Source organism: Bacillus rossius, chromosome 11 (genome assembly GCF_032445375.1).
Source record: "Bacillus rossius redtenbacheri isolate Brsri chromosome 11, Brsri_v3, whole genome shotgun sequence".
In the NCBI taxonomy this organism is placed as follows: Eukaryota; Metazoa; Arthropoda; class Insecta; order Phasmatodea; family Bacillidae; genus Bacillus; species Bacillus rossius.
Genome location: NC_086338.1, coordinates 50,597,169 through 50,623,918, shown reverse-complemented (window position 1 = coordinate 50,623,918; position 26,750 = coordinate 50,597,169). Strand labels below are relative to the sequence as shown.

Below are 26,750 nucleotides of genomic sequence, written 5' to 3'. Positions count from 1 at the left end.
TTTAAGTATTTTAAAACAGATTTTTAAAATCAAACCAAAAACAAAAACTCTGTGTACCAAATAAGTAATATTAGTATATTTTGTATTTCATCACAGTTGATGAAAAAATTCGTAAATTCTACGTTATACACAATTATGATATTAGTACATTTTCGGTGTCATTTTGTGATTTATATAGTTGTTTGTAAATGAAACATACTGCATTATAGATGTTACCAGTTTCTATCTCACTTTCAATAGTATTGCCAACTGTGTTATAATGTTTGTTAGTTGGCAAAAGGAAAAAAAAAAATTCATGGAATAATAATTTTGGTTTGTTTGAAGAAGGCGGTGAGAATAAAAAAATTTGTTCCCGGCTTTGTTATGTCATAGGACAACCGTGTGGGGATTGGTGGAAGGGAATGGCGTGCGAGGTATTGGTGTGTTCGAAGATTTAAGTTATGAGTGTTGCTGTTTGGCGGTGCAGTCGTGGTACGGAACACGCGGGTACTCTTCTCGCAGCTTGTTGGGTCTAGTCGGGGAACGGTAGTTTCGTGTGTTTGCCGGGCGGGTAGTGAACCGACGAAATCATTGAACGAATGAAAATGAACGAGTTTTAAGAAACATTTATATTGGCTGGGAGAATTACTTCACAACGTATTTGATTTCCACTACATAAGTTGGTAAGTTATAATCTCAAACACTGTATTGATTTGTTGATGTCTATTACAGAGATTTATATTTTTAACACATATTTCTATGGAAGTAAAGCGGTGTTGTTATTGTAACTTTTGCTTTTGGAGCTATTGTTTACACATGTTTTATCTCAACTTATTTGAAATTTAATTGGATTAGTAACCGTTTACATATTTAGAAGTAATAGGTACCGGCAACGGTAGGTAAAGTCTTGTCATGCTAAGTGTCTCAAACATTGAGGAGAAAATTTTTACGAAAGGCTCCGTCCATTATTTGTGAACAATTTTGAAGGGGGACAATATTTTTGTAGTATTATTAATAATTTTACCTGATGAATATTTCTTGGGGTCATTGGCGAATCCAGCGCGGGGTACCATGGTTAGGTGCTCCCCCCTTTTTTTTTCCTTTAATTTTTTGCCCGGTTAAAAAAAAACTGTCTCTTGAATTCATTAGCTCCACAGTGTAGAAAATACAACTAAAGTCAACTAGTATATACCATCAGGTATTTTAATATATTTTGTAAGTTATTATTTTATTTATAAAATTTTATGTTGTGTGTACCTCCCTGTGTGTGTGTAATGTGTATCATTAAATTTTTTTTATTATATAGATTGTCATGCGCTAGTAAAATTAAAACTCGGGTACATTTTAACATTGAAATTCAGAAATCTTTTGGAGTCATAAGATCTGGTTAAATGTGATTAGTATATTACTTAAGTTCTAAAATCTTTACCCAAATTCCACTCCTGCAGTAGATCTGTGCCTCTCCGTGTCAAACCTCTGGAAAATTGGAAAATTCAAATATGGTTTTCAGTGGCCAGTAAAAAATTCTATATAATGTGTAGCTAATTCTAGCCTGAATACAAAAATAAATTTTACAGTGTGTTACTTTTGGAAACTTGGTATTCCAAATATATTGTTTTTGGTTAATGTAGTAAACATCCCCATTTTTAAAAATGCTTTTGGGTTTTAGATTGTTATGAGACTTATAAAAAAGGCTTAGTTATATAACATAAAGTGGTAGTGTATTTAAGTCTTGTTAAAAATATCATGCTAAATTTTGAGTTGTGTTAAAATTGATATCCTTGGTTATCTAAATGCTGGTAATTTAAGCAAGATTTTTCCCCACATTTACTACTCTAGGTATGCAAAAATAATGATGTATTAGAAGATGAACTAATTTATATGTGACAAATGTATTGCAAGACTAATGTAAAATGTGTTTTCTGTTTTAGGTGCTTTACGTTGACTGACCACGATGCTAAGAAGTAGAACAAAACACTTACTGCATTGCGTGCTCCTATTTACTGTCATAGGAGTATTTGAATTGTGCACCGGAGGAATACGTCTAAGTGGCGATCAGACGGCGTATTTGGACCCTTGGGAGAGGTACGGTTACATCGGGACGGTCGTGTTATACTTCCTGAGGCTCCTTGCGTTCCTGCCATTGCCCCAGGTGCTGTTCAATTTCTTCGGTCTGACCTTTTACAACGCGTTCCCCGACAAGGTGGCGCTGAAGGGATCCCCCATACTGGCTCCTTTCATATGCATCCGCATCGTGACGAGGGGGGACTACCCGCAGCTGGTGAAGGCGAACGTTTCGAGGAACATGGCGACGTGCACGCAGGCCGGCCTGGAGAACTTCATCATCGAGGTGGTGACGGACAAGAGCCTGGGCCTGCCGGAGCGGAGGCGGGTGCGGGAGGTGGTGGTCCCGCCCAGGTACCGGCCCAAGAGCGGGGCGCTGTTCAAGGCGAGGGCGCTGCAGTACTGCCTCGAGGACGGGGTGAACATCCTGGCGGACTCGGACTGGATCGTCCACCTGGACGAGGAGACCCTCCTGACGGAGAACTCGGTGCGGGGGATCCTGAACTTTGTGCTGGACGGCAAGCACCACTTCGGCCAGGGGCTCATCACGTACGCCAACGAGGACGTGGTGAACTGGGTGACGACGCTGGCCGACAGCTTCCGGGTGGCGGACGACATGGGCAAGCTCCGCTTGCAGTTCTACATGTTCCACAAGCCGCTGTTCAGCATGAAGGGCTCTTACGTCGTGACTCAGGTGAGTCCTCGATGCCTTGAGAGGAGGGGGACTGGGGTACCAATGGAATTCAACTATGTATAGTCTTTCTTATGCTTCGATTACAGTACAGAGGAGATGTCACCCACTTGCCAGAATGATATTAATCAGCTTGAGAACATTAAAGTTCTTATTTTGTTTACCATCTTTAATTATAAGTTTTATTACACATATATATTTTTTATTTTTATATTTTTTTTAAGTTTATAAAAAGGTGTGTACATTCTGGAAAAGAAACTATCATTTCTTAACATCAATTATAATTTAATATAGTAGAAACTATTTTTAGCAGTCGGTTGCTATTAACAACAAGCTAAATAACAATAAAAACATTGATTATGTGCTGTGGTCAAACAGAGCCAAATTACAGAAACCTAATTAAATATAGACTAAAGTAATTGGATTGCAAAATTGGTTGAAACCTAAATGGCGACTGTGTGTTAAGATTTCTTAAAAGTAGAAATTGAATATTACCAGATTACTCTCTTGATAAAATACAAAAAGAAATTATATTTCTAAGATTATTTCAATTTTTTTAATTTTTTTTTTTACTTTTTTTGTATATTCTCAAAAAAATTTATTTTACGTGAAGTTTTGGAAAAACATTTATGCTCGTTGGGTATGTCACTGAAACAAGGACATTTCTAATAGCAGATATGGTGCATTGGGAAGTGAGAGTAAATGCTCGTTAAAATGAACAATGCAATTTAAGGATGAGACACAGTTTAGGGGCATTGATTATTCACTGAAAGATTCTAAAACTAAGTAGAATTTTAACCACTGTAGTAGCATTTATTTGTATTACAAAATTTGTTGGATTTTTTTTTTTTTAGTCACGTGTCAACACTTTGCACACGAATCACAGCTTTATAGCATGGTAGTGTTGCCAGTCTGCAAATTTCCTGGTCAGAGAATGTAACAGCATTTTGTGTACACATTATCTAGTAGAAAGAGAAGAAGCAGTGTTGTGGTCACAACTTTTTAGTATATACAGTTGGTCAGAGTGTTTCGTAAAAAAAACACTGGCTCTAAATAGGTATCGCTGTCGAGCATTGCAGTGAAATTTTTTTCACTAACTTTGCCCGGCATTGGCGTTTATTATGTAATATCATTGCTACGAGGACAGGCACTAGATGTGCAGATATTGTAATTCATGTGGAACTGCAGGCATTATGTTTACCTGATTTGACGTGCAGCACAGGTTTGTTCTTAATGCATCTAACATCACTGGATGTTGCTAAAAGTGGACAGATTATATTTGTAATTTTTTTTTAAGATCGGTTCATCAATTTCTGAAGATCTATTGAAATGTCCACTACTTTGTGTGAGCTGTAAGTTAAGAGGATCATGGCAGTTTCACAGCCGGACGTAAGTATGTTCAGATAACTTGAAAGAAAAAAAGGGATTAGTCTTTGAAATTCCATAACAATACTGATGCCGTAATCAAGATGGCATCTCTTACGTCCTTACCACCCTACATTCTTAATGGACAAACATGGGGAATATATGGGGGTTTTGGGCAGAGAACTCTAAACATGCATTTATCATGCATCTATTTTTTTTGTCGGTATTGTAAAGTATACTATAAACCCCCCGTTCTAGTATATTTTGTGATATTCCTGTTTCATTTTCAAAGAAAAATAAAATCTGTAGAGGTTACAACTTATGGTGGTATCATGATATACAAGAGTGTGCCCTATTTATTAGAAAACTTCATGATACTGAAAAATAAAAGTTGTGGATAGAGTGGTAAAATATGACTAGACCGGGTGGGACTGTATTCTACTTAGCGATACAGAGAACATATTTTCTTGAAACGTGATACCAATATAATATTTCTAACCGTCATTCTTTTAAATAAATTAATTCAGGTATCGTAAAATAGACCAGACTGGGCCGGACTCTAAATTACTTTTATCTACGTATTTCTTCTTGTGTTCTTATTTATTCACTTTATAAAAATATTTATTTCCTTATTAATTTGCTCCTCCTCGTAACATGATCGCTAGAAAACTCAACTATCATTGGTCTTTTATTTCCACTGTGGTATTTTGTCTTTCGCTGTTTCCAATTTTATGTACAATATTTTCTTTTGTTCCGTAGTTCAATATGTTAACATTTAAATTGCAATTTCCATGACATAATATATTTCCCCTACTTTATTTCCAACCAATAGGAATCCGATTTCGTAAAATAAACTTGACCTGAAAAAAAAATGTTTCATACCGCACCAAAATTTTGATACAACTTTCAATCGCCATTAATTTTATCTACTCCTTGGTTAATATTTTCTGTTTTCCGAATTAGGGTAAAAAGAAGAGGTAAAATAAAATCACAATTTCTGCATAGTTTGATTAATTTTAAATATGTTAAAAATATGCTTATACATTTGACAACAAAAAGTAAAAGTTCTGTTAAAAAAAATAATCTGTACATATTTATACACACACAATTTTGTTATAATGTCAAATCTTATTATTATTATTTTTTATAAAAAATCTTTTTGAAAATATTTTGTATGAAGTTTTTGGTTGTGGGTTGCATACCAATTTATCAAATCTTATTAACAAGTTTCAAAATATAGTTTGGAGCCATACCTCAAAATGTTTTTGTTTTTTTTTGACATATATATATATATTTTAAGATTAAAAAAAATTGACAGTATGAGCTTGTGAATAAATCTATATTTTGCAAACATCTTGTTTGATTGGATTTCAATTTGCACAGCTAAATATATATTTTTGTGTGTGTAAATATACATTTTTTATTATATATTTTCTATGGCTGTGTTTTATGTTCAAAGAGCAGGCAGTCACATATCTTGAATGCAGGGACTAATTAATCATATCTCTTGTTTGTGGCTTGCGGCAAAAAGACCTTGCACCAAAATGTAGCTCATGTTCTATCACCTGATATTTCACGAAATCAGCCAATGCAGAGAAAATCCTGAGAATCTTGAGCTAGCATGAGAAGGTGACTTAATGAAACTAGCTAGGTGTAACTATTGTTGACTTTCTGCCTGAGTCACAATTTAAAAGCCTAATTTAACTTAATTACATTATATTTATTAAGTAACATTCAGCGGACTTAGTTTACAAAAGCAAATTGAGTCTTCTATTTGGTAATTGATAAAAATTTGATTGACTCGACGTAAACACGCCTCGTCGCGTTAGGAGGGAGAAATATAGTAACTGAAAGTTGCCAATAAATATCAACCACTTTTACACAGTAAGAATTTTTTTATCATTTTATATTTGAAATCTGACTTTAAAGCAGAGATTTAAACTAAGAGATATACAAAGCTCATAAAATGGTGTCTCACAAAAGCATTATTACAGTTGATGCTATCCCTAAATAAACTTATAGTTTAAAAAACTTATAAAAATCACACTTTTATTGTTGAATAAACTATAAACTAAAAATTTTAGTTTTAGTATAACTAAAACATGGGGTGCTTGATATCATTTGTCTTACATTTTCTATATGTAATAACAATATGATTTGTAATATATTTCCTACCACTAATTTTAGAATATAGTCAATACAACAATTTTAGAATATAGTCATTACAAAATTAATATTTGAACTTATTACAATAATTAATTTAAAATTAGTAATAGGGTGCTTCAGGGGCACAAATATGTAGGATTCACAATTTTGGCCCTCAGAAATTTACAGGGGGGGGGGGGGGGAGAGGTTTTGCACGTGGGGTTGACTGACACGTCATATCTGAATGCGAGGCCTGTATGCCCGTGCACTGCCTATATTTTGGCCTACATGCATGCAATAAGAAGAAAACTTTAAAATATACATAAAGTTTCCCATAAGGCATAGTTTTGACATCAAATGTGTTTCACAATCACGCCTTTGCAAGTGCAGGCAGCCTTAATTCCAGCATATTAGCCTTTACATAGATACCATTTGTTTTGCTATCTAATCGCTAACCATTTGACTTCGTCTTCAGAACACACACACTTCCATGGTTGTGCCCGCGTGGCTGCTGCATTGACGAAAGAGATAAAGTGATGTGTAAGGGGTGGGGGGGGGGGGGACACACGGGAACCACGGGTGTGCGCATGCGCGGCGAGCGCTGATTGCCCGCGTTCCTGCGCCGCGCCGGACGTCCGGCCCCGCGCCGCCGCCCTTTTGTCGTCGCCCAGCCTCGCGGGTCCTCGGACGGGTGCTCGACCGGCGAGTGTCGCGTCGTGCCGCCCCGGGGCCCCCTGCCAGCACCGTCCCCGAGCCTCCCCGGGGCTCTGCCTCGGAGCGGCGAGCCCGCAAAGTCGCGAGGCGAGCGGCCATGGCTCCCTTCCGAACAAAACTCACCAACCAGCTTAAAATAACGAATATGCGGCCAAATTTATTGCCATTGAATATGAAAAATTATAATAGAGTAAGTGACCTCCTCTTTAAACATGTATTAGAACGCAATCAGCAGGAAGTAGTATATAGTGTAAGGATCTACCGTTCATAAGTGTTGTGTTTTATATATATATATATATATATATATATATATATATATATATATATATAAGCACTCGAGAGTCATCGGCTAGCCAGAAATGTGTATTAAAAACATTATACTGTCAAGTGACACTATTTTAAAGTGTCATGCAATCTGTTGATGTGTGGTCTCTGTTACATTGTCAAACTTTTGGCTTCAAACACCTTCAAATATTTTGGTTCATTAAGTAGATGGTTGTGACGTCACCGAAACGTCACTAGCGCGGACATGTTTTTTTTTTGACAAGTTGGATGACTTGGATTTTCATCAAAAATTGAGCATATAGGACAGGTTTCTAAAATATGTTGGATGCAATCGGCCAATCAAAATAGTACCCGGCGTAAACGGAAACTACATCCGTTTCCGTCACAACGATTCTTTAAAATGATGAAAAGCACATAAAGTATTAGTGAGGTTATAAAAGTAAATAACTAAAATAATGAGAATATGAATGTCGTATACGAAATACTTTTATGTGTTAAAAGAAAATAGTGTTACTATAATTTTAAAATATCGCTGAACATTTATTTTTATTATTTAACGAGTATTACATGGTGAGTTAAATTTATGTATGTTAAAAAATTTTTGTGAATGTTCACATAGTATAACAATTTCAAAAATTCCATCCAGCTCTGTGATGAGTTATTAAATTTCAAAATGACATTAAAATTGTAAAGTTTGAGATACCTGTGAACCAAAAAATTAAACTTTGATGGTGCGACGTGACTAAAAAACCAATTTTGAAGTTATCTGTCCAAATATATATATATATATATATATATATATATATATATATATATATATATATTTGATGGAGAGGATGGTCAGCCATTTCGCGTGTGATACTACCTGGCCAACTCTGTTGTCAAGTATGTTGGAGACAGGTGTTGGACCGTGTGACAGGGACTTTGGCGGTACTCGCCAGGCGAGTGCAGGTGGCGCGCCGCTCCGAGTTGCAGTCGTTTGCAGTCCACTTTCTCTAATCGCCAGACCTGGCGGGCGCGGCGAGAGAAGGTCCGAACTGAGGTAGAAACCTGCTGTTCTGGCTTCTCTTGTTGTGTCCTCTCTTTCTCTCTCTTGTGGGAGTTTCTCAGTGTCGGCGCCTCGATTGCGGGTGCCCGGAGGGATTCTTCTCCTTCCCGTGAAGGGTCGAGAAGCGTTGGCGGCGATGCATCTCGGCGCTTTTTTCTCTGGGACGGGTTGACGAGAACGGAAAGGGGGGTGGAGAAAGCAGCGGGAATGTGGATAGCATTCCGCCACAGAGCAGGTCAGTTGCCTGAGCGGCCGGTCTCAAGGGGGTTTCGCCTAGTCCAGGGGTGGGCATGTGTGTAAGAGAGGCGGGATGAGGTATTTCTAGCGCTGTATCGCCTCTAAGAGCAAGGCTCTCTGAACTTGGCCCCCAGCAGTCTTCTCGTCGTGCGTTGGACAACTTCGAAGTTCAAGCGGTGGACCATAACATTATATGGCGGGGAAATGAAGATAAAGGTGTAATGCAAGAGTCCCTTTAGTGCTCTCAAGAATCTGTACCGGTTGTTTTATGGCAAAAAAAGTTACTCTGGAAACACGCCTTTTAGCCATCCGCCCTCGACGTATTGTCAAATGGTTTTCGAGGACGGACACCGCTCGGATATCTTGAGCAGTTCTTGAATCGCGTGTTTTTTTTTTTTCCAGAAGCTCTGCGCAGCGTATGTGTGCCTAGATAGGCGGGGGCCTTAAGTACAGAATAAGGTGGTGTGTAGCGCTGTCAATCCCAGCAGTTCCCTAGGTGGCCAACTTAAAAATACTATAGATCGCGATCCTGGCGCCGACAAGATGTGATTACAATTTTAGGATCAACCCATTAGATCGCGCGCTAGGAGAGACGTATGTTTCCAAAATTATTTTAGATGCAGTACTGTAAGCTTTTAAAAGGGGGGGGGGGGGGGGAGAAGAAACATACGGACGCCATCACGGTTTTAAACAGTTTTCAGGCAATGTCAAGTTTCTGTTTGTTTTTTTAAATATTTTTTTTTTTCGCTTCGTAAGAACGTAGAATATAATTGTAATGATATGCTTGTGGTTATTAGTGACCGGACACTACAAATGTTTTATCCTGTGAAGTCATTAAAGTTTAGTATTGAATATTTCCGAGAGAAAGGCACATCTGTAATAATACTCTCAGTAAACACGCTGGGTGACGCGAGAGGGGGGTAAGGGGGATATATCCCCCCCCCCCCTCTCGAAATTGGGAAAAATGTGCAAGATATCTGTAAATTTTGGGTGGTGCAAGGTGAGCTGTTACAACACCTGCAATCTCAACTGTGTGAGAAGCCGCGTAGTATACGGTCAACTACTATAGGCCTACATGTCAGTGTGTTAGTGTCAATAGTAATGTTAGTTTTTTTAAACACACGTGTTGAAATTTTCATATTATTCCCATGCCCTCTCCCCCTCTTTGTTTCTCCTCCCGAAAAAAAAAATCCATAGAGGCGTCACTGAATAGACTCCATGTTATGGTCTTGGCAATGCGTGGCGTATGCTTTAAGGAAGGACCATTTTTTTAATATAAAAACGATAAAGACAGTTGAAGAAGATATGGGTCTTTTGATACCTTTATCTTCCCCTTTTTTGCTATCTTGCGTAGGAAATGTTTGTGGTATTCCGTCGGTACTTTTTTTTTTCCTCCCCGTTCTCGAGTTTTCCTCCTTGAGTAGGAGGAAAAATGGGGAAAGTCCGTGCTGAGACAATCCTGCGGCTTCCCCCTCCCCCCCCCCCCCCCCCCGGCGCTGCGCTACGTGCATCGTAGTGACCTTGGCGCGCGCGCATCGGCGCCCACGCGGTGACGCGCCGGTGACGTGTGCAGTGTCACGCGCTCGCCCGAGTCACCGGGTCGAGGGTCCGCCCGCTCGCGACTCCTCGCGACTCCTCGTGACTCCTCGTGACTGGAGACCTCGTGGTGTTTGTTCCTGCTGACTGGCGGCGGAGTGAGTGGTCAGTGCAACCACTCACCACCACCAGGGGCGCTTGCGTCCCTGGTCACTGAATCCAGTACTGGACAATTAGCAAAGCGGACCACGAGTACAAGTGCCCAACCACCCGCATGGTGGACTCGTTTTCTACTCTGTCCAACACTTCATCCGGACCATCCTCTGTCTCCTGTAAATTCCTACACGTAATGCATGCCAATTTGCATCCCGCATGGATGTGCCCAGGGTTTTTCCCTGTGTCTATGCAGGTTTTACCTGGGCCCAACCTATCTCTAGTTATAGTCTAGATTTAAGAGTGAGGGGAGTTAGTCATGGCGCCAATCGCTGCCATGGCTGGCCAATCCCCTCCTAGCACATGATGCATGCGACCCTCTCCTTGCATGGCTAATCCCTGCATGACTAGGCGTATAGGCTTCGGCCTGAGACGCACCTAGGTCCCTACCTAACCCGGACCCCTCCAAAATACACTTAGTTTTAGTTAGGTTAGGAAAAAAAAATATTTTGTTCCGCGAAACGTCTTCTTCTCGAGCCGGACTCGCAATGATCCGCGCGTCCGACCTTATATATATATTTTTTGACGTGACAACGTCTAATAAATCGACGAACGCCGGCTGCACGCACGAAAAAATGTGTCTCGTAACGCACATGTTCCCGTTACGCTGTGTCCCGTTACGCTCATTGTACGCTTGCGCCGCATCTATCTCTCTTCCACTCGATTGGAACAACCATCGATTTGACTTTTTCGAGGCACATTCAACTTGAAACACTCCCATTCGTTTCCTACTTTTCCTATCATCGTCCTATCCTTAACAGAATAACACAGATTGGAAGAAGTTAAATAGCAGACATGTATAAAAGTTATAGTTATCGTTATCGTATAGTTATCGTTTAAGTAATAAACATATTTGAATTAATGAGTGCAAATAAAAGTAAATTTATCAATTAAATTGTAGATTTCATTTCACTCCTTCTTTGTATCCATACAAAATAGGTATAATCCAATAAAAATGATTCAATTTTATTCATAAAAGTATGCAATCATTTCATCAATGTTTTGTTATGACGTCACGTTAAACTATCGTCCATAAACCGACTTTACAGACAAACAATTTTTTTTTTCTGCTTGATTGCTGCCGAATAATCACAAAGGCCTAAATTTTTTTTTTGGGAAAATTTCTCTTCTAAAGGTTTACCAGCCTGACGATCATGTACGCTGAGCACCAGACGGAGACGGACCCGCGCAATGCTGAGATCTTCCGTTTACGTTGCTCCGTGGCGACCAATAGAAGCAGAGTACTTGGCTGCGGTAGTAGCCATATTAATTAGTCTATGGCAGTGGTTCCAAAACTTTTTCAGCTGGCGACCCACCTTTCCTTATAGGAATACCTCCACGGTCTCTCGGTCCATGGTTGAGTAAAAAAAAACAACCCTATTCGTATCGTATCCCTTCCTTATGTATATACAATTTACTATACAATTTACCATCAAATATTTCAAATATATGTATATATTTATATATATATATATACTTTTTTTAAGATACCGATTCATTATTGATTAACAATTTGTGTTCTGATTTGAAAATGTTTGACTAAATATAAGCACTTTGTACTGTAGCAAAATGGTTATTTATTTAACAATAGATATGTGTTTGCACACAATTCGATTTGTTTCGATTTTTCTTACCTTTTCTGGTGGTTTATTCGATGGTATCTGATAGTTTTAGGATCGAGTCGCGACCCACCTGTAAACCTTCCGCGACCCACTAGTGGGAACCGCTGGACTCTATGTTCTAAATACGATATCAATTGTTTCAAGCACAAGAATATCTAGTGTTCGATCATAACTCTATCGTTTATTTTTATTATACATGTAAATTCTGCCCGTGCTTTAATCTCTAATCATAATTATTTTTTAAAAAATTAAATTAATGTTTCGTGATCTTGAAATACAATCCCATTGGTTGTCATTTGTTATGTTCCCGTGCACTGTGGAAGCAGCAGACGAGATAGTGAAAGGTTTGGGGATATCCTTTCTCTGTTTCCATGCCAATTGTAGATTGGGCCTTAGTATGACACTACAATAATTTTTACACGAATTGTAACTACGTATTTACTTCTCCTACCACTACTTTTATTGCTCGTTACGAAAGTATGAAATCGTCATTCATACGAGATTAGTTCTTCGTGGGAGTACTCTGGATTCCAGCCCGGGATGAAGGTTTTTGGAAACCTGGCCAAGAATGCCAGCTTTTTGAGTCATTCGTCTGCTGGGGTAGTGTTGGGTCGGACAAGGAAGGACACGGCGTCAGTTTGACTTTCAGAGAGTTACTGCTTCGTGAAACGACCTTAAACTCGGCGTTTTTTTTAAAGCTTTACGGCTGCGCGAGATGCTTATACAACCCCGGCTCGGTTATATCGCGGTGTTTTGTTGGCACGTTGCCGAAGCCAGGAGAACATGACCTTGAACGTGCGAATTAGTTGCCTGCCCCTCCGCCAGGAGGCTAGCAGGTTGATCCCAACCTGACTTCAGGGATCCTCGCCTTAAAATGTTTCCAGCGACGCATTTATCACGCATCATGAATAAATCATATTTTTAACACCAGATTCGATTTTATGTGGCGAATTATATTCATGTATTTAAAAGGTTTTGATTTATATCCGCTATTTAATATAACCAAACAAAAAATAAACATTTTTTTCAGGGCACGAAAAAGTCCCGAAGTGAACAGTAATTGCGCTGGAATTTAGAATATTTTGATTTCCAGCAGTCTTTAGCTAACGTGCATTTTTTTTTTTTTAACTCTCTTTAGATTATAGTCGCACATTTAGTTTAAATATAAACGTGAAAATTTTCTTGGAAAATATTGTAGCTCCCTAACACACACACATACATATACTATATATATTTCTAAATAGATATTTTTTTTATTTTGCTTGCTGTATATATTTACAATTGTATAAAAAATTGACATATTGAATTAAAAGGTCATGTTAAAGCCCTGAGATTGGTTCATCAGGTAATTGTAGATACACTGTTATGTTTACAAGCTTAGCCTAGTATTTGAAAGCATACTTACATATACATTTCTTACATATACTAGCATACAAAGTGTGTACTCCTGTGCTCATACAAAAAAAACCATGCTAAAATATCATAAATGAATAATCTAAACGGACGGGAATGAAATATCGTTGTTTTAGCTTCTTTCAGATTTTTGTTATGTATTACTGTATTAGTTAATGTTAGGTATGCATTATCCAACTGTATAAGTAATAGAGAGTGAATACTTGCCTTTTTTTTTTTCAAGTAGCAAACATGATGAGTTTGGTTGCCACAATTAGGAATACGGTCATTTGGAGTTCATGGAGTTAGGACTTACCAAGAGACGGCATGCTGTGATGTAGGTGAAGTCACTTTACCGCGCCATCGCCATATTGTTCCGCCAAAAAACATTGGGAAAATTGTGCTTGGCTGCGTCTGATGATAGTTAGTAAATATGAATTAGAATTCCCGTCTTTAAACACTGTTAACTTCCATTAAAAAAAATTATTTGAAACTGTTTCACACAGTGCAAACAACACACTTCAACCAATGTTTTGGGCATCGAACCAACACGACGCAAATTATCTGAGGGGAAAAAAAAACTTCATCCTGTTACCGTGTGAAAACGCAAACGTGGCCACATACTGTCTGGCGTAGCGGGGGTGTTCTGCAGTGGTTAGCCTTTGCCTTCCGCCAGTACGGAGCACAGGGCAGTCCTGAGCCCAGGAAGTTGAAAAATCTTGGACTCGGCCGTGAATGGAATTTGGGATCTTTGGGCCACCAGCCAACAGAGCACACAATTATTAGGTAAGTGTTGCCCGGTATATGCAGTATGTCCATAAAATAATATCCCAGTTATAAGTTTCAATAGTATCAACAGCGTTGTAGAGTTTCGGGTCAAGGTCACATTTAAAGAGTCACTCAAAACGGTTTTAAATAAGAGCATGGGAGAGTCCTGTTTTGTAGTTTTCTCGCTTGCCGCGCCACCTCGCAAAATGGCGACTGTTGAGCATAAAGTGTTTTGTGCTCTGCAATTTGCTAAGAGTGAATATGTAAATTTAGTTCAACGTGGCAAAAAACATCCGCCGATGGTCGCGATGACAGAGCTCTTTTTTGCTGGTGTCCATGTTCACCTGACATAACGCCATTGCGATGTTTTCCTTCAGGGCTTTATAAAAGATCGTGTCTACGTTCCGCCGCCACCTAATGATTTGCGAGAGTTGAGACGCAGAAGTGAAGACGCTACTGCTTCCAGTACTCCGGACTTGTTAACCAAAGTGTAGGATGAATTGGACATTAGGTTGGACGTGTGCCGTGTAACTAAAGGTGCACGTACTGAACGTTTGTAAGTAAAACTAGTTCACCTTCAATTTGATGTATGATTCATGTAAATAGTCCAAATTAAACTGTTATAATATACCATTTAAACTGGAACATTCTTTTATGCACATGCTGTATACGGTGACCATATTTGCGACCAAACAAATATGCAACGCAATTGTGAAAAACTCTTAAGAGATCATCACTGAGCGAAACAAATTTCATGGAGATGCAATTACACAGGAAGACGCTACCTGCAGGTGAAAACTCGTCGCGTCGAAAATTACTCGTTTCTTTGTTGAATGGTGCCTTGAAGTGGTTTCGTGCGAGGAGAAAGAATAAGAAACAGGAAGACATTTGAAACGTGCCTGGGTGGTTTTCATTGCACAAGTAATGCGATTTTGCGAGGTGCGTCGTCATAATTATCTTTTTTTCAAACGCTTCCTCGAATACGGCGGGAACAAATGTCCACAGAAAAGTCGCTTGTTCTGCAATTTTGACGCAGCTACAACCCATAAGATTAAAGGGTGGTATTCCAAGACTTTTGGGTATGGTAGCATATATTTCAACGCATTCTAACGGACGTGTCACAACCATCGATACGTTTGTTACGGAATGAATACTAGATATAGCAGCACGATCGCACAAAAATGTAACAGCATTTACAATTTTCTCAATTACTTTTTAAGTTGCGATTTTTGCGTGTTGTATAAGTGTACAAAATGTATTCCAGGATAGTTTCGCTACCATGGATTTATATTTGGCACGCCAAAATGCATTGTACGTTCCCCGATGATAACAAAAGTGACTATATATGAGTTAATGGCGGCAGACACGGGTCTGCCATCTGGAGGACGAAACCACCGAAAAAGTTAGCTTTGCGCATACGCGGAATTTGGACAACAGATCGGTCACCAAAATCCGTTCCCTAAAAATAGAGACTGGTCGTGTCCTGTCGTGCACTAGGAATACGGTTAGGGCACAGGTGGCATATTTAACATCTAACCCCGTATTTTTGTGTCTTGGGAATACTGGCCAATGGCTTGGTCTTTCATGCCATTTGATATGTGTGTGTATATGTGTGTTAAAGGGCTATTTTTGTAAATTCAACACACGACCAATCTTAAATTTGTTAGCGTGTCTCAAATTTGTTCAAATTTGTAATACAATAATAACAGAAAAGTTGAAAAAATGATAATTACAAACATTTGCGTGACCTTTTACACACATGTTATAATACTTTGTGAATAAATGTGGAAATTATGTGGATATAAAAAAACCTTGACAAGAGAGGTATCGTCTTAAAATTTACAGAAACAGACTTTAGAGCAAATTAATGCCATAAAAAAAATGTAATCAATAATATGGCGTGTCAAACATTGCATGTCAAACATTGCACTGTCAAACATTCGTCTTCAACTGTATCTTACGTTTTTCCTTGGTGTTTCTGGGCCTTGTGGAGGCGAAGGGGTTTGCAGGAGTTACTGTTGACATGGATATGCCATAATCTACATATTATATTTTTTTACATTTTATTATTTTAATGCATTTCTTAAAATTAAATAACGCCTATTCTGGTCCCATTAAACAATTAATTTTTCCTTTAAAAATAACCTTAGTCCTGTGATATCCAGTTTTGCTAGGCACAGATCTGATTGGTTGATAATTTTAAACGGCAAATTGAAACTTTTCATGTTTTTACCCAAAAATGATAATGGAATCTAAAGCTAGTCAGTCAACTATGTTAACTAGGAAAAGAGATTGGGGCGACAGTGTTCGACATTTGTTAGTAAGCATGTTCAAGTAGTGGTCGCGGAAGTCTGTGAACTTTGTAAACTCAGCTTGTTTGGCTTTCGACGAGTTGCGTAACTGATTATGTACCATGGGGACGAATATGAGAGTTGGTTTCCTGACCTTGGAAGAAGTACTTGGAGACCCGAGAAGGAGAGTTGTTTTCCTGACCTTGGGTAAGATTGCCGAGTGAACACGTTCGCCAGTTATTAAAGGGATAATTACTGTAGAGATTAATGGCGGTGGTAAAAAAAAGTAAATTTAACATTGTGAAATGTTTCCCAGGCGAATTGTGAAGGCATTGAGCGTTTACAGAGTGAACCGACAGCTAACACGCTTAAAAATGTTGACATTAAATTTAATACGAAAACTAGTTACAATTTATCAGTGGTTATGGGTAAATCTATACTAATATTATAAAGCTGAAGAGTTTGTTTGTTTGTTTGAACGCGCTAATCTCAGGAACCACTGGTCCGATTTGAAAAATTCTTTCAGTGTTGGACAGTACATTTATCGAGGAAGGCTATAGGCTATATTATATTATCAATAACATTAGGGATCCTTACTAAAAGTCCAATTTAGAATCAAATGCGTTGGAGGGGGTTAGATACAACATGCAGTACACGCACGAAGTGTGTGTTGACAATGCCGCAGGCGCTAGAAGTTTATTTAATATTGCCTATTAACATTGTTGCCACGCACTAGATGCCTTATAATTCTTAATTTTCCCATACAAGTAAAAAACACCCGTGTGATATTAACAACGAAGCAATCAGTACCCTCATAAGAGTTCAATTAGTATTTAAATACTTTTTATCACTTTAAATCGCAAACCTAAACTATTGTTTTTTTTTCCTCTCTCTGTGTTTAATTTGTTTTTTTTTTACTAGAATTATTTTAAATTAATTTTCATTTTTCGGACCATCAATAATTTTCCTCTCCCGTTACAATTCTGACAAGGACTTGTGTGTGTGTATGTATGTATGTGTATATATATATATATATATATATATAAAAGCGAAATACCACTCACTGACTCATCACGAGATCTCTAAATCTATACACCCGATTGACTTGAAATTTAGCATAGTTACTCATTTTGTGATGTAGACGCTCACTAAGAACGGATTCTGCGGAAATCCGATCCCAAGGGGAGTTTCGGGGGCGTAATATATCAAAATTTCCAGTTTTTTGTAGGAAATCACCATGGCAACGGTTGTTGCTTTGTTGATGCTTCATTCGTCTCTATGGCAACGACTATTTAATTGTTAGTGCAGTCTTCATCACCGTTGAAATTTTGCGGGTACTTTAAATATCAAAAATTGCCCTTTTTTTTTCAAGTATGTATATTTTACAGACTTGAAACTTCACAGTAATGTTCCTTATGTTACGCAGGATGACATTTTCCGAAAATTAGATCCCATGGGTGGTTAAAACCAGGCAACAGTGGGTACTTTGTCTGCATGAGAACAGGATCTTGCATTGTTCATGCCTTCTGCGTCTCCATGGCAACGGGCATCGCGCGGCAGTGGCGTACCCACTAGGAGGGCCATGTATAATGAGCGGCGCAAGAGTGATCTGCCTGTAGACTGCCGTAGCGAAGTACGGGTACGTCAGTTGTACGTTGCGTGCACGAGTCGGGAAACCATCGGTGCTATTCATATTCTCTCCGGTACATTACACAGCATTGTAATAAATTTTTACTGAATTTTTTTTAAATTTACCATTACTGTAAATGGGAGATGTGGCTTAATTTTTTTCCTTTAGTATAGCCGTGCGAAGCCGGGTCGGGCAGCTAGTGTATTAATATTTACGTACATTCACGGGTTAAGCGCAGTCACTATAATCGAATTGTAGTATTAACACAACCTTGAAAAAGGCAAGGCCGTGTTAATTTTTTTCTTCGGGTTTTTCGTAATTACTTTTATTTAAAGGTGATTTATAAAATTCTAATTTGATTTTCATTTGTTATTCTGTCATAAATATTTTAAACAAATATTTACTTAGTGTAATGTTATTGACTTAAAGAGGTCAATTGTGGAACAATATGGCGGTAACCATCGTGAAGTGAAACCGTCAAGTCATGTAAGGGATCGCAGGCTCACGCGGCCGTTGTCTGAAGGGACTTGGACTTGCTGATTCTAGCCGCGTCGAAGGAGTAAGGTTCGGCGACGTTTCGGCGAACGTTGCTGTCGTCATCTTCAAGGTAGCAAGGTGGGCAGAGAAGACTGCTACCCTGGAGATTTCGACTGAAACTTCTGTGAACCAGTGTCGTTCTCGGTGTCCGCCAAAACCCACAAGCAACTTCATAAAGTCACGTGTCTTAAAGGCCCCTTTCAAATTAAGAGTAAAAATGGCTTAGACGCGTGTTTTTTTTAGAATAATTTTTAGGCATGAAACAACACAGTAATGATGCATGAAAGCACTCGAGGGACTTGCATTCTACGCCATATCATGTTTTGGCTGTCGCTCAAATTTAACAGTTGTCTTGTCTACGTCGAGAAGACTGCGCGCCAAATCAGAGCCATGAGCTTAGAAGCGATAACGTGCTTTCAGCACCAGCGAGCGCCGATCTTATCGTCCCTCCTCATTAACACATACAAGCCAGACTGGGCGGCCCCCCCCCCCCCCCCCGAAGGTTTTGTTTTTTATTGTGCAAAGGTCTTAACTTAGACATGAGACGATCTTGCTCGTGGTCACTTGCTCGTGCGTCCCCCCCCCCCCTCTCCCACGACTACACACAGTTACATGGTTTTTTCACTACACCTCTCACTTTTATCTTCTTTCCTTTTTCCCCCCCCCCTTCTCTTGGCATCCTTAGCAACCAGCGAAGCACGAGGCACAGACTGCCAACGCTGACCAGAATATATTTATACCTTGGCCAATTAAGCCACGTTTATTTATAAACAAGACAGTTTCAGTCCCCGTGCTAAGAGGATAGAGAGTTCGCATTGCGTTGCGAAATCGTTTTCTAAATTAAAAATAAAAATTAATCTCGTGTGATGTTCAGGTACTGGAAAAATTCGCGGTTTTTCAGTGACCTCTGGGATATGCTCCACATTCCCTTAACATACTCGAGCCAATGCCACCTGCTCATTGGCTACTGACTCGTGACAACTGTTAGCTGGGATGCTTGCGACTCGATACTTCTTTGGCTGAATGTTTTTCGTTTATTCAGAGTCCTTCAGATGAACTGTGAACGTATAGAGGAAGCAGCAAAAAAGATACAATTATTTGAATTTTGGCATATCACGAAAATAATCTGCGAATTTTCTTGGGGATCTAGTTATGCTTAGAGACGTTCAAATTTAATGTTGCTATTTTGCGACAGTCTAGAATGCAAATGTTTGTACACTTGAACGTTCTTGGTTTTTGGACCACGGGAGAAAACAGGAAATATTCGTGGCTTCGTTTCGTGATATGCTGAAATTCGTGTAATTTATCTTTTTGCTACTTCCTCTATTGGTTTACTGTTGACCTGGAGGACTCTTGGCCAATTAGAGACTCTCAATGAAATAAGTAGCGAATCACAAAGTTAACCATTTGAGGCGCCTCACAACTCAGCAGCCAATGAACAGGCGACGTTTGTCTAAGTATGCATAGGATCGTGGAGTCTATAGGTCATCGAAACCGCGAATTCTTCCAGTCCCTAGTTAGTGATAATAATGTGTATTGTAAACATATTTGTTATATTGCCAGGTAAACAGATGAGACACGGGAAAAGACACGGAAAACAGGGAAAAGTCATGGAAATTGGCCGAGTGAAGAGAGAAGGAACTCTGGTTCCGCGTCTAATTTCAACGAATGTTTGAAATATGCTGTTAGTTGTAAGAAAACCCGCTCTCTGTTCACAAAATCCGATTTAGAACAGTTCTGAGGGAAAATCTTGAGCCAGGTTATCCACATTCTCGAAAGTCGAGGAAGTTATAATTGGTCTGGGAAAGTCGGGAAATTTACTTGTTAACCTGTAAATGTATTGGAAATTTCCGGATATGGGGGGGGGGGGGGGGGGGGAAATGCCATGCTCCAGTCTGCATTTACTCAGAATGAAAGCATTTCAGATTGTGCCTCAATGCAAAGTCGTAAACATTATAATACGGCGTACACAGAGTTCTGTTGGAACTATACCAGCTATGGGGATGGCGTAGGCTGGATGATATTTATTTGTCCCCGAAACTGGCAAAATAGATAAATTATTTTTAAAGAGTAGTGTAATTTTCGTCGTGGAAAAAAACATGGTTAAGTCAGGGAAATTTTATTACATACTAGCTGAAGTACCCGGCGTTGCCCGGGCTAAACTCCTCTTGGGAGTGATTTTCGGAAAACCTTGTTCTAAGTTGTTGGCTGTATAATATAAAGATATAAAGAAAACACACACATTCATTTTTATACATAAGATTTGCGTGGACACCCAGTTAACCCCGACATTATCCCTTTGTCACACTTTGTCATTTTCTATTAATTTTTTTATATCATAACAGAACAACTAATGATTTAATCAAATTTCTTGGACATGAGTCTTAGCAGTTTTGCACGGTTTATCATTGGAAAAAAAATCATAAATGCAAAATATAAAAAAAATAATGAAAACATTCACCATTTAAAAAAAGCCTAAATTAAATGATGTCAAACAAGCAAGCTTGATTTCTGTGCGTAAATGTTTTCTTTTATTTATTTATCAGTGAATGAATTATTTGAAGAACGTAAAGGTAACTTAATTTAACTTCTATTTTTTTTCTTTTCCTTAGCCCTGAAGAATTGTGTCGACTAGAATTATTGTGGGCTACGCCGTGACCCATGCATTCAGAATTTAACCACTCCACGTATCATTTAAGATCTGGATTGCCCACTTGAGTTGACGGGATAGTCTGAAAGGGTTGGGCATTGTACGGCGCGCAGAAGACTAGTCTTTCTGGCTGTACCGTGTCTGCGGTCTGCCCGAATGCGCCGCGGCGGTCGACGGGCTATTGGTAGAGACCTGAAAAATTCGCGAATTAATTTCATGTTATGCTAAAATTCAAAGAATTATACCTTAGTGCTGCTTCTGCCATTGGTTCACTGTTAATCTAGAGGAATGGGGGGCCAATTAGAGACCCTCACTCATAGAAGTGTCGATTCACAGGACACCCAGTTGAGACGACTCACAAGTCAGCAACCAATGTACAGGTGGCATTTGCCCGAGTGTGCATTAGGATTGTGGAGTCTATCCTGGAGGTTATTGAACCCGCGAATTTTTCCTGTCTCTAGCTATTGGTAGGGGCAGGCATTTTTCGCGAAAAGATCTGAACGCCTATTAGACTGCAACAAGGTATACCCGCACCTGTGGTTTTATTCCTTGTGATTGGCGGCCGTCTGCAGAGAGAAGTCGTTGCCTTGTTTGACCGAGCCACTCAGGACGCTTTTACTTCCGCACTGACTTACTGTGATCGGTGTTGTTAAAATCGATGTGTACCTGGGGGAAACTCACCCTAATCACTAAACACAGACGACGCTGCAGTGTTTTAACTTTCAGCTAGTCTCGAGATCTTTTCGCGAAATCTGCATGCCCCTAGCTATTGGGAAACTCTTCGTCAGTCTCCAGTCGCCCGTCTCGGAGGTAACTTGCCAGCGGTCCCGTCGCCGGTTCCGCGAAAGCTGCCGACGTCAGCCGTCGCGACGCATGAGCTCCTCGGGTGAAACGTCCTGTGCCTTCTTCTCTCCCTCCTCTTCTTACTCCAGGAAGTTCTTCATTCACTGACTTCGAGTCGGACCCAGGGGCCCCCAAATGGCCGGTGCTACCGTTGCTATGGCAACGGGGCCCATGGGTCTAGGGGGCCTGCGAAGGAAAGAAAAAAAACTTAAAACAAAAAAAAAGTAGACAATTTTAAACAAATCATAGAAAACAATTAAATAGTAAGGCATAAATTTAGTTACCGATGAAATATTACACCAGAGTAATATTATTCGGAATATGCTGTGCATACAAAACGTGTCTGAATCTACAACTGTAACAAAACCACCACCAATTGACGTGACACCATGTTGACAGTGCAAAAAACTTACTCATTTATTTGCCATTATTCAAAATAAATTTACGTTGACAATCGAAAAACTGACTTAAAACTAGTTTCAATGTGTTTTAAAAATAATTGTGAAAAGGTTAAAAATATATATAACTAAAACAATGTACATAAAGGAAAGAAACATTTTTTTATCTCTGTTAGAAAAAAAGGGGGGAGGGGCATCATGACTTCTAGCAACGGGGCCCACAGAATGATGTGAGGGCCTGGTCGGACCCCCAGGATAATCCGCGTTCGTGCATCTCCGGATTTTTTTGTTTCAAAGTTAATTGAAATTGCATCGAATAGAAACGTGGAATTTGGTATTTTTGGTTTCTGGATAGACCTAAAAAATAATAATAAATAAATTTAATTCCTGTTGTAAAAGCGAAAGTTTGGTTATGTTGTGTGTTTTACTTAAATGTAATTTTTGCAAAAAAAGTTCTTATTGAAGTAAAACTTCTTTGCTGAGGGAACTGCAATTTTCGAGCGTGACGAAAATTCCGATCGCATAAGGGGAATAGTTAGGTAAGCGATGGTGGAACCGGTAGAGGAGACGGCAGGGGGGGAGGTAGAAATGACGCAGCATACTTGCACTTTTGCATACCTGCACTTATGCGTACTTGTACTTTTACATACTTGCACTTTTGCATACTTGCACTTTTGTGTACTTGCGCAGTATCATAATTAATTTAGCGCTCGTACACTTGCATATATATATATATACTTTTTTTAATCTGCGACCTCAGCCAAACAAAACTATGTTTCTTACACCTAATAATATAATAAGCAAGAAGTTTCTCTTCTGTTGCGCGCAAACTCCACGCATACAATTACAATTTTTTTTTTCTGGTAAGAAAGGTTTTAACTAAAATGAAAGATTTTTGAGGTTAGGTAGGTGACATTTTAAAATACTCTAAATTCAATGTAAATGAATTAAATAGGCTATAGCAATTATATTTTTTTTATATATTTTTATTCCGACCGCAAATTTGCTCGAGCGAACGGCGAATTGGGGACATATACGGGGACTGATCCATGTTTCAAAGAATTTAAGGCTTCCCCTTGTCCCTATTCCTCTTCTTTTTATTTTGCACGCACGTACCGCCGCCGAGCCTGTGAGCCTGTGAGCCTGTGAGCCCATGAGTCGTTAATGTAATCTGTAGCGGAACATCCACATGCCTTCGTTCCGATCGGTAGTCATTATATACAGAATGTATGCTTTCTAAGATACGCGTCAAAACTGAGGGTATATAAGAATGCAGGACACGTAGAGGAGACAAATAGACAAGAGGTACGGAAATGCTAATTTTTTTATCACCGGAGTCGTTATTACCGTGTGCACTGGAGCCATGTTGTGTGGAATGCCAATGCTGGCGAACGTGGCGCCTCGAATTTGGCGTTTTCTGAGAAGCTGTACTGGTGGTACCAGTTTCCCGAATGTCACCTTCAAAGCAGCACATGATGTCTGTTCACAAACACCGACGACCACTTGGAATTTGTTTAAAATGTTGACGGAACAGCGGTGGCACAAGAATGCCTAGACCGTTGGTGCAACTTTCGAGAGCTGTCAGATTTGAGACAAGTTAAATGACAGAGGATACACTTTTTAACGTGATAACGTTTAAAAAAAAAATGTTTCCGTACCAAGGTCTCGCCAGAGTGGGCGATGAAACGCTTTTGTCGTCGCCAAAAAAATTTAATTTTATCTCGTGACTCAAGAGCTGTATCGCCAAGTGATTTATCGTGCGCCTACGTCCGGGTGGGAAAAAAAAAGGGGGGGGGGTGAAAAAAAGCCTTGAAATTATTCACTCTGCGCGACCAAAGAATTAGTCATAATTCCGAAATCTGAAAGGGTTTCACAAGTTATTTGTGCATCGTCGTGTGGGTACTGAGATGCTCTAAAAGGTTAGCTAAGCAGGAGAAGAAAAAAAATAAGTTGTCGGTTGAAAAGTTGCGCCGGGTGAAATTTTTACAAAACTTTCTAAAATTGCTTGTAAAACCATACGCGTCGTATTTCTCATTTCGCCACCCCGTTTTAAATGTTTTAAATCTAATGTGAAATATAATTTTCTTATTAACCGGTAATGTATAAATACATGCATTCATAATAAAAAGGTGTGTTTCATTTCTTTTCTCTGAAATTACACACGTTTTCACGCAAAATAATTACGGTAGTGCAGCAATAATACACACCCCGTTTTTCTTTTTGCATGTTGCAGATTCCGTCATGATTGATATTGTACCTTGCAAATATAAATAATCGAAAATTTCTGGGGAAAAAATTTAATGGGCTGCACAGGGATAGCCTGAACAAGTAGTTTCTTTATTTAGGAACGCTTGTTTGGAAACACAACAAAGGTACAGGTGCGAACAGCAGTGTGCGAATTATAATTGCGCGCGCATCCAGGCATTATTCCTCTGGCTCGAGAGGACGTTCGAACACCCCGCGAGAAGCACGTGACAAGCCGAGGACTGACGTCACAAATTCTGGTACGCATTTCAGAAACGTCACGTCCGCGACGCGAATGGGGGAAAAAAAAATACGGTTTCATAGCTAGAGACCAGAAAAATTCGCGAATTCATTTCGCGATAGGCTAAAATGCAAATAGTTATACCTCAGTGCTGCCGCTGCTATTGGCTCACGACTCACCTGGACGAATCTGGGCCAATGAGAAACGCCCGACCAAAGCTTTATCGAATCACAGGCTGCTGCGTTGGGACGTCTCACAAGACAGCAGCCAATGAGTGGGTGACATTTGACCGAGTGTACGTAGAACTATGGAGTCCATACTGCAGGTCATTGAACCCGCGAATTTTTCCGATCCCTACTCATAAGAAATTCTGCCTCACCCGCGAACTTTTTGTCGCACTAGCACCACAGCTGTGCCTAGTTGCCATTGGCTAGGAAATTATTTTTATTCGCGTCGCGTACGTCGCGTCATTTGTGATTCAATCGTGATAGAGTCGTCACTGTTGTGCAGGGAGTTTCCCAATGGCCAGTTGCACCATTGGGAGTTGGGGCGTGATCTCGAGCCATAAGCTTGTTTGACCATCGTTGGACCACAATTTCATGTTGCACCATTGGGTTGTGAGCGGGGAGCGAAGATCATTGGGAACTTGGATGTGAACCGACTCTCGGGCCGGTTCATAGCAACGATCTCGGATAGACTCCTTGCGAGCAGACATGGCCAGTATTTCCACAGACTTTATTCAGGTTAATTTAATCAGACGTAAACAATAGAGTATTATTTACGATATTTAAAATAATATATAATACAAGTTTCCAATGTTTTACTTATTCTAGTGTTACAACCTCTTCTCTCGCGAAATACTAATTATTTAAATGTTTGAAATATTTTATTTCTTCATGATTACTTTTTTTGTTTAGTCGAAACCTAGTCATATTCCCGACTGCTCCGTTTTGTATTAACTTTAAAATAACGGCATGTGTTTTCAGTTGTTTTTAAATTTCAAATGCTGAAGGAGCGACTGTAATTGCTGCTATCTTGTGGCGATCGCATCAATCATTTTTTCGCCGTGTCCCAATCGATTGTAGCGACTTCATATAGTTCCAGCCGACAAACAGAGATGCACCTAACGTTTCTTCGACGCTGCTGCTGCCCGTTGCCGCAGATTGAAAATGTGTGAAGTTCGGGTTCACGCGAACAAAGATCGTGTAGTGCCAGTAGTGCCGCAACTTTTAATGATCTTTGTATCATTCTTGGGCAAAGATCATCGGATCGAGGATCCAAGAGCAGAATAGTCAGAATAGTGCAACTGACCATAAGACGACGGAACCTCCTGCCTTGAGTACCAACGCTGTGGTGTTCGTATAATGTAATTATGGAATTACAGTTGTGCGATGGGAAATTTTTTTTTTCCAGTAAGCACACCGTGTGGACAAAAATATTTTATTTCGCTTAAAATAAGTTTGGGAACGTATTCCAGAATGATGAGTGCACTCTGTGGTTTATCATTTATCTTACGCTTAAAAACCACGTGCGAATAAGAACGTAGCTGAGCAATACGACTTTGTAAACCGACTGTGCAGTCTTAAAACAACCTTCATGTGAAATGTAATCAAGCCTGCTGCGGGCTGCGTCAAGATTAGCCTAGTTCTTGGCAGAAATGATTCATCTTCCGTTGTCAAACATTCTTCCTCTCCTTACGGCATTGTTGATGCAAGATTTTCTTCTCTCTGGCGATGTGATTGAACTTGCTTCTAATGAAGCGTTCAACAGTTAAAGGAATATATATTTTTTAATTGTGTAAATGATTGTTACTGTCTCCACTAGATATCGGCTATACTCTCTCTCTCTCTCTCTCTC

General features: G+C 39.5%; 1 protein-coding gene across 1 annotated transcript in view; it reads left to right on the top strand.

The window, feature by feature from the left end:
• The first annotated feature begins 285 nt into the window (after nt 1-285).
• The window catches only part of LOC134536951 (beta-1,4-mannosyltransferase egh), a 120,334-nt gene continuing 93,869 nt past the window's right edge, over nt 286-26,750 (top strand). Inside the window, exons 1-2 of the mRNA XM_063377062.1 lie at nt 286-662; nt 1,911-2,737. Coding sequence (XP_063233132.1) covers nt 1,934-2,737 — 804 coding nt within the window. The 5' untranslated portion in view covers nt 286-662; nt 1,911-1,933. The remainder of the gene's footprint in view (nt 663-1,910; nt 2,738-26,750) is intronic.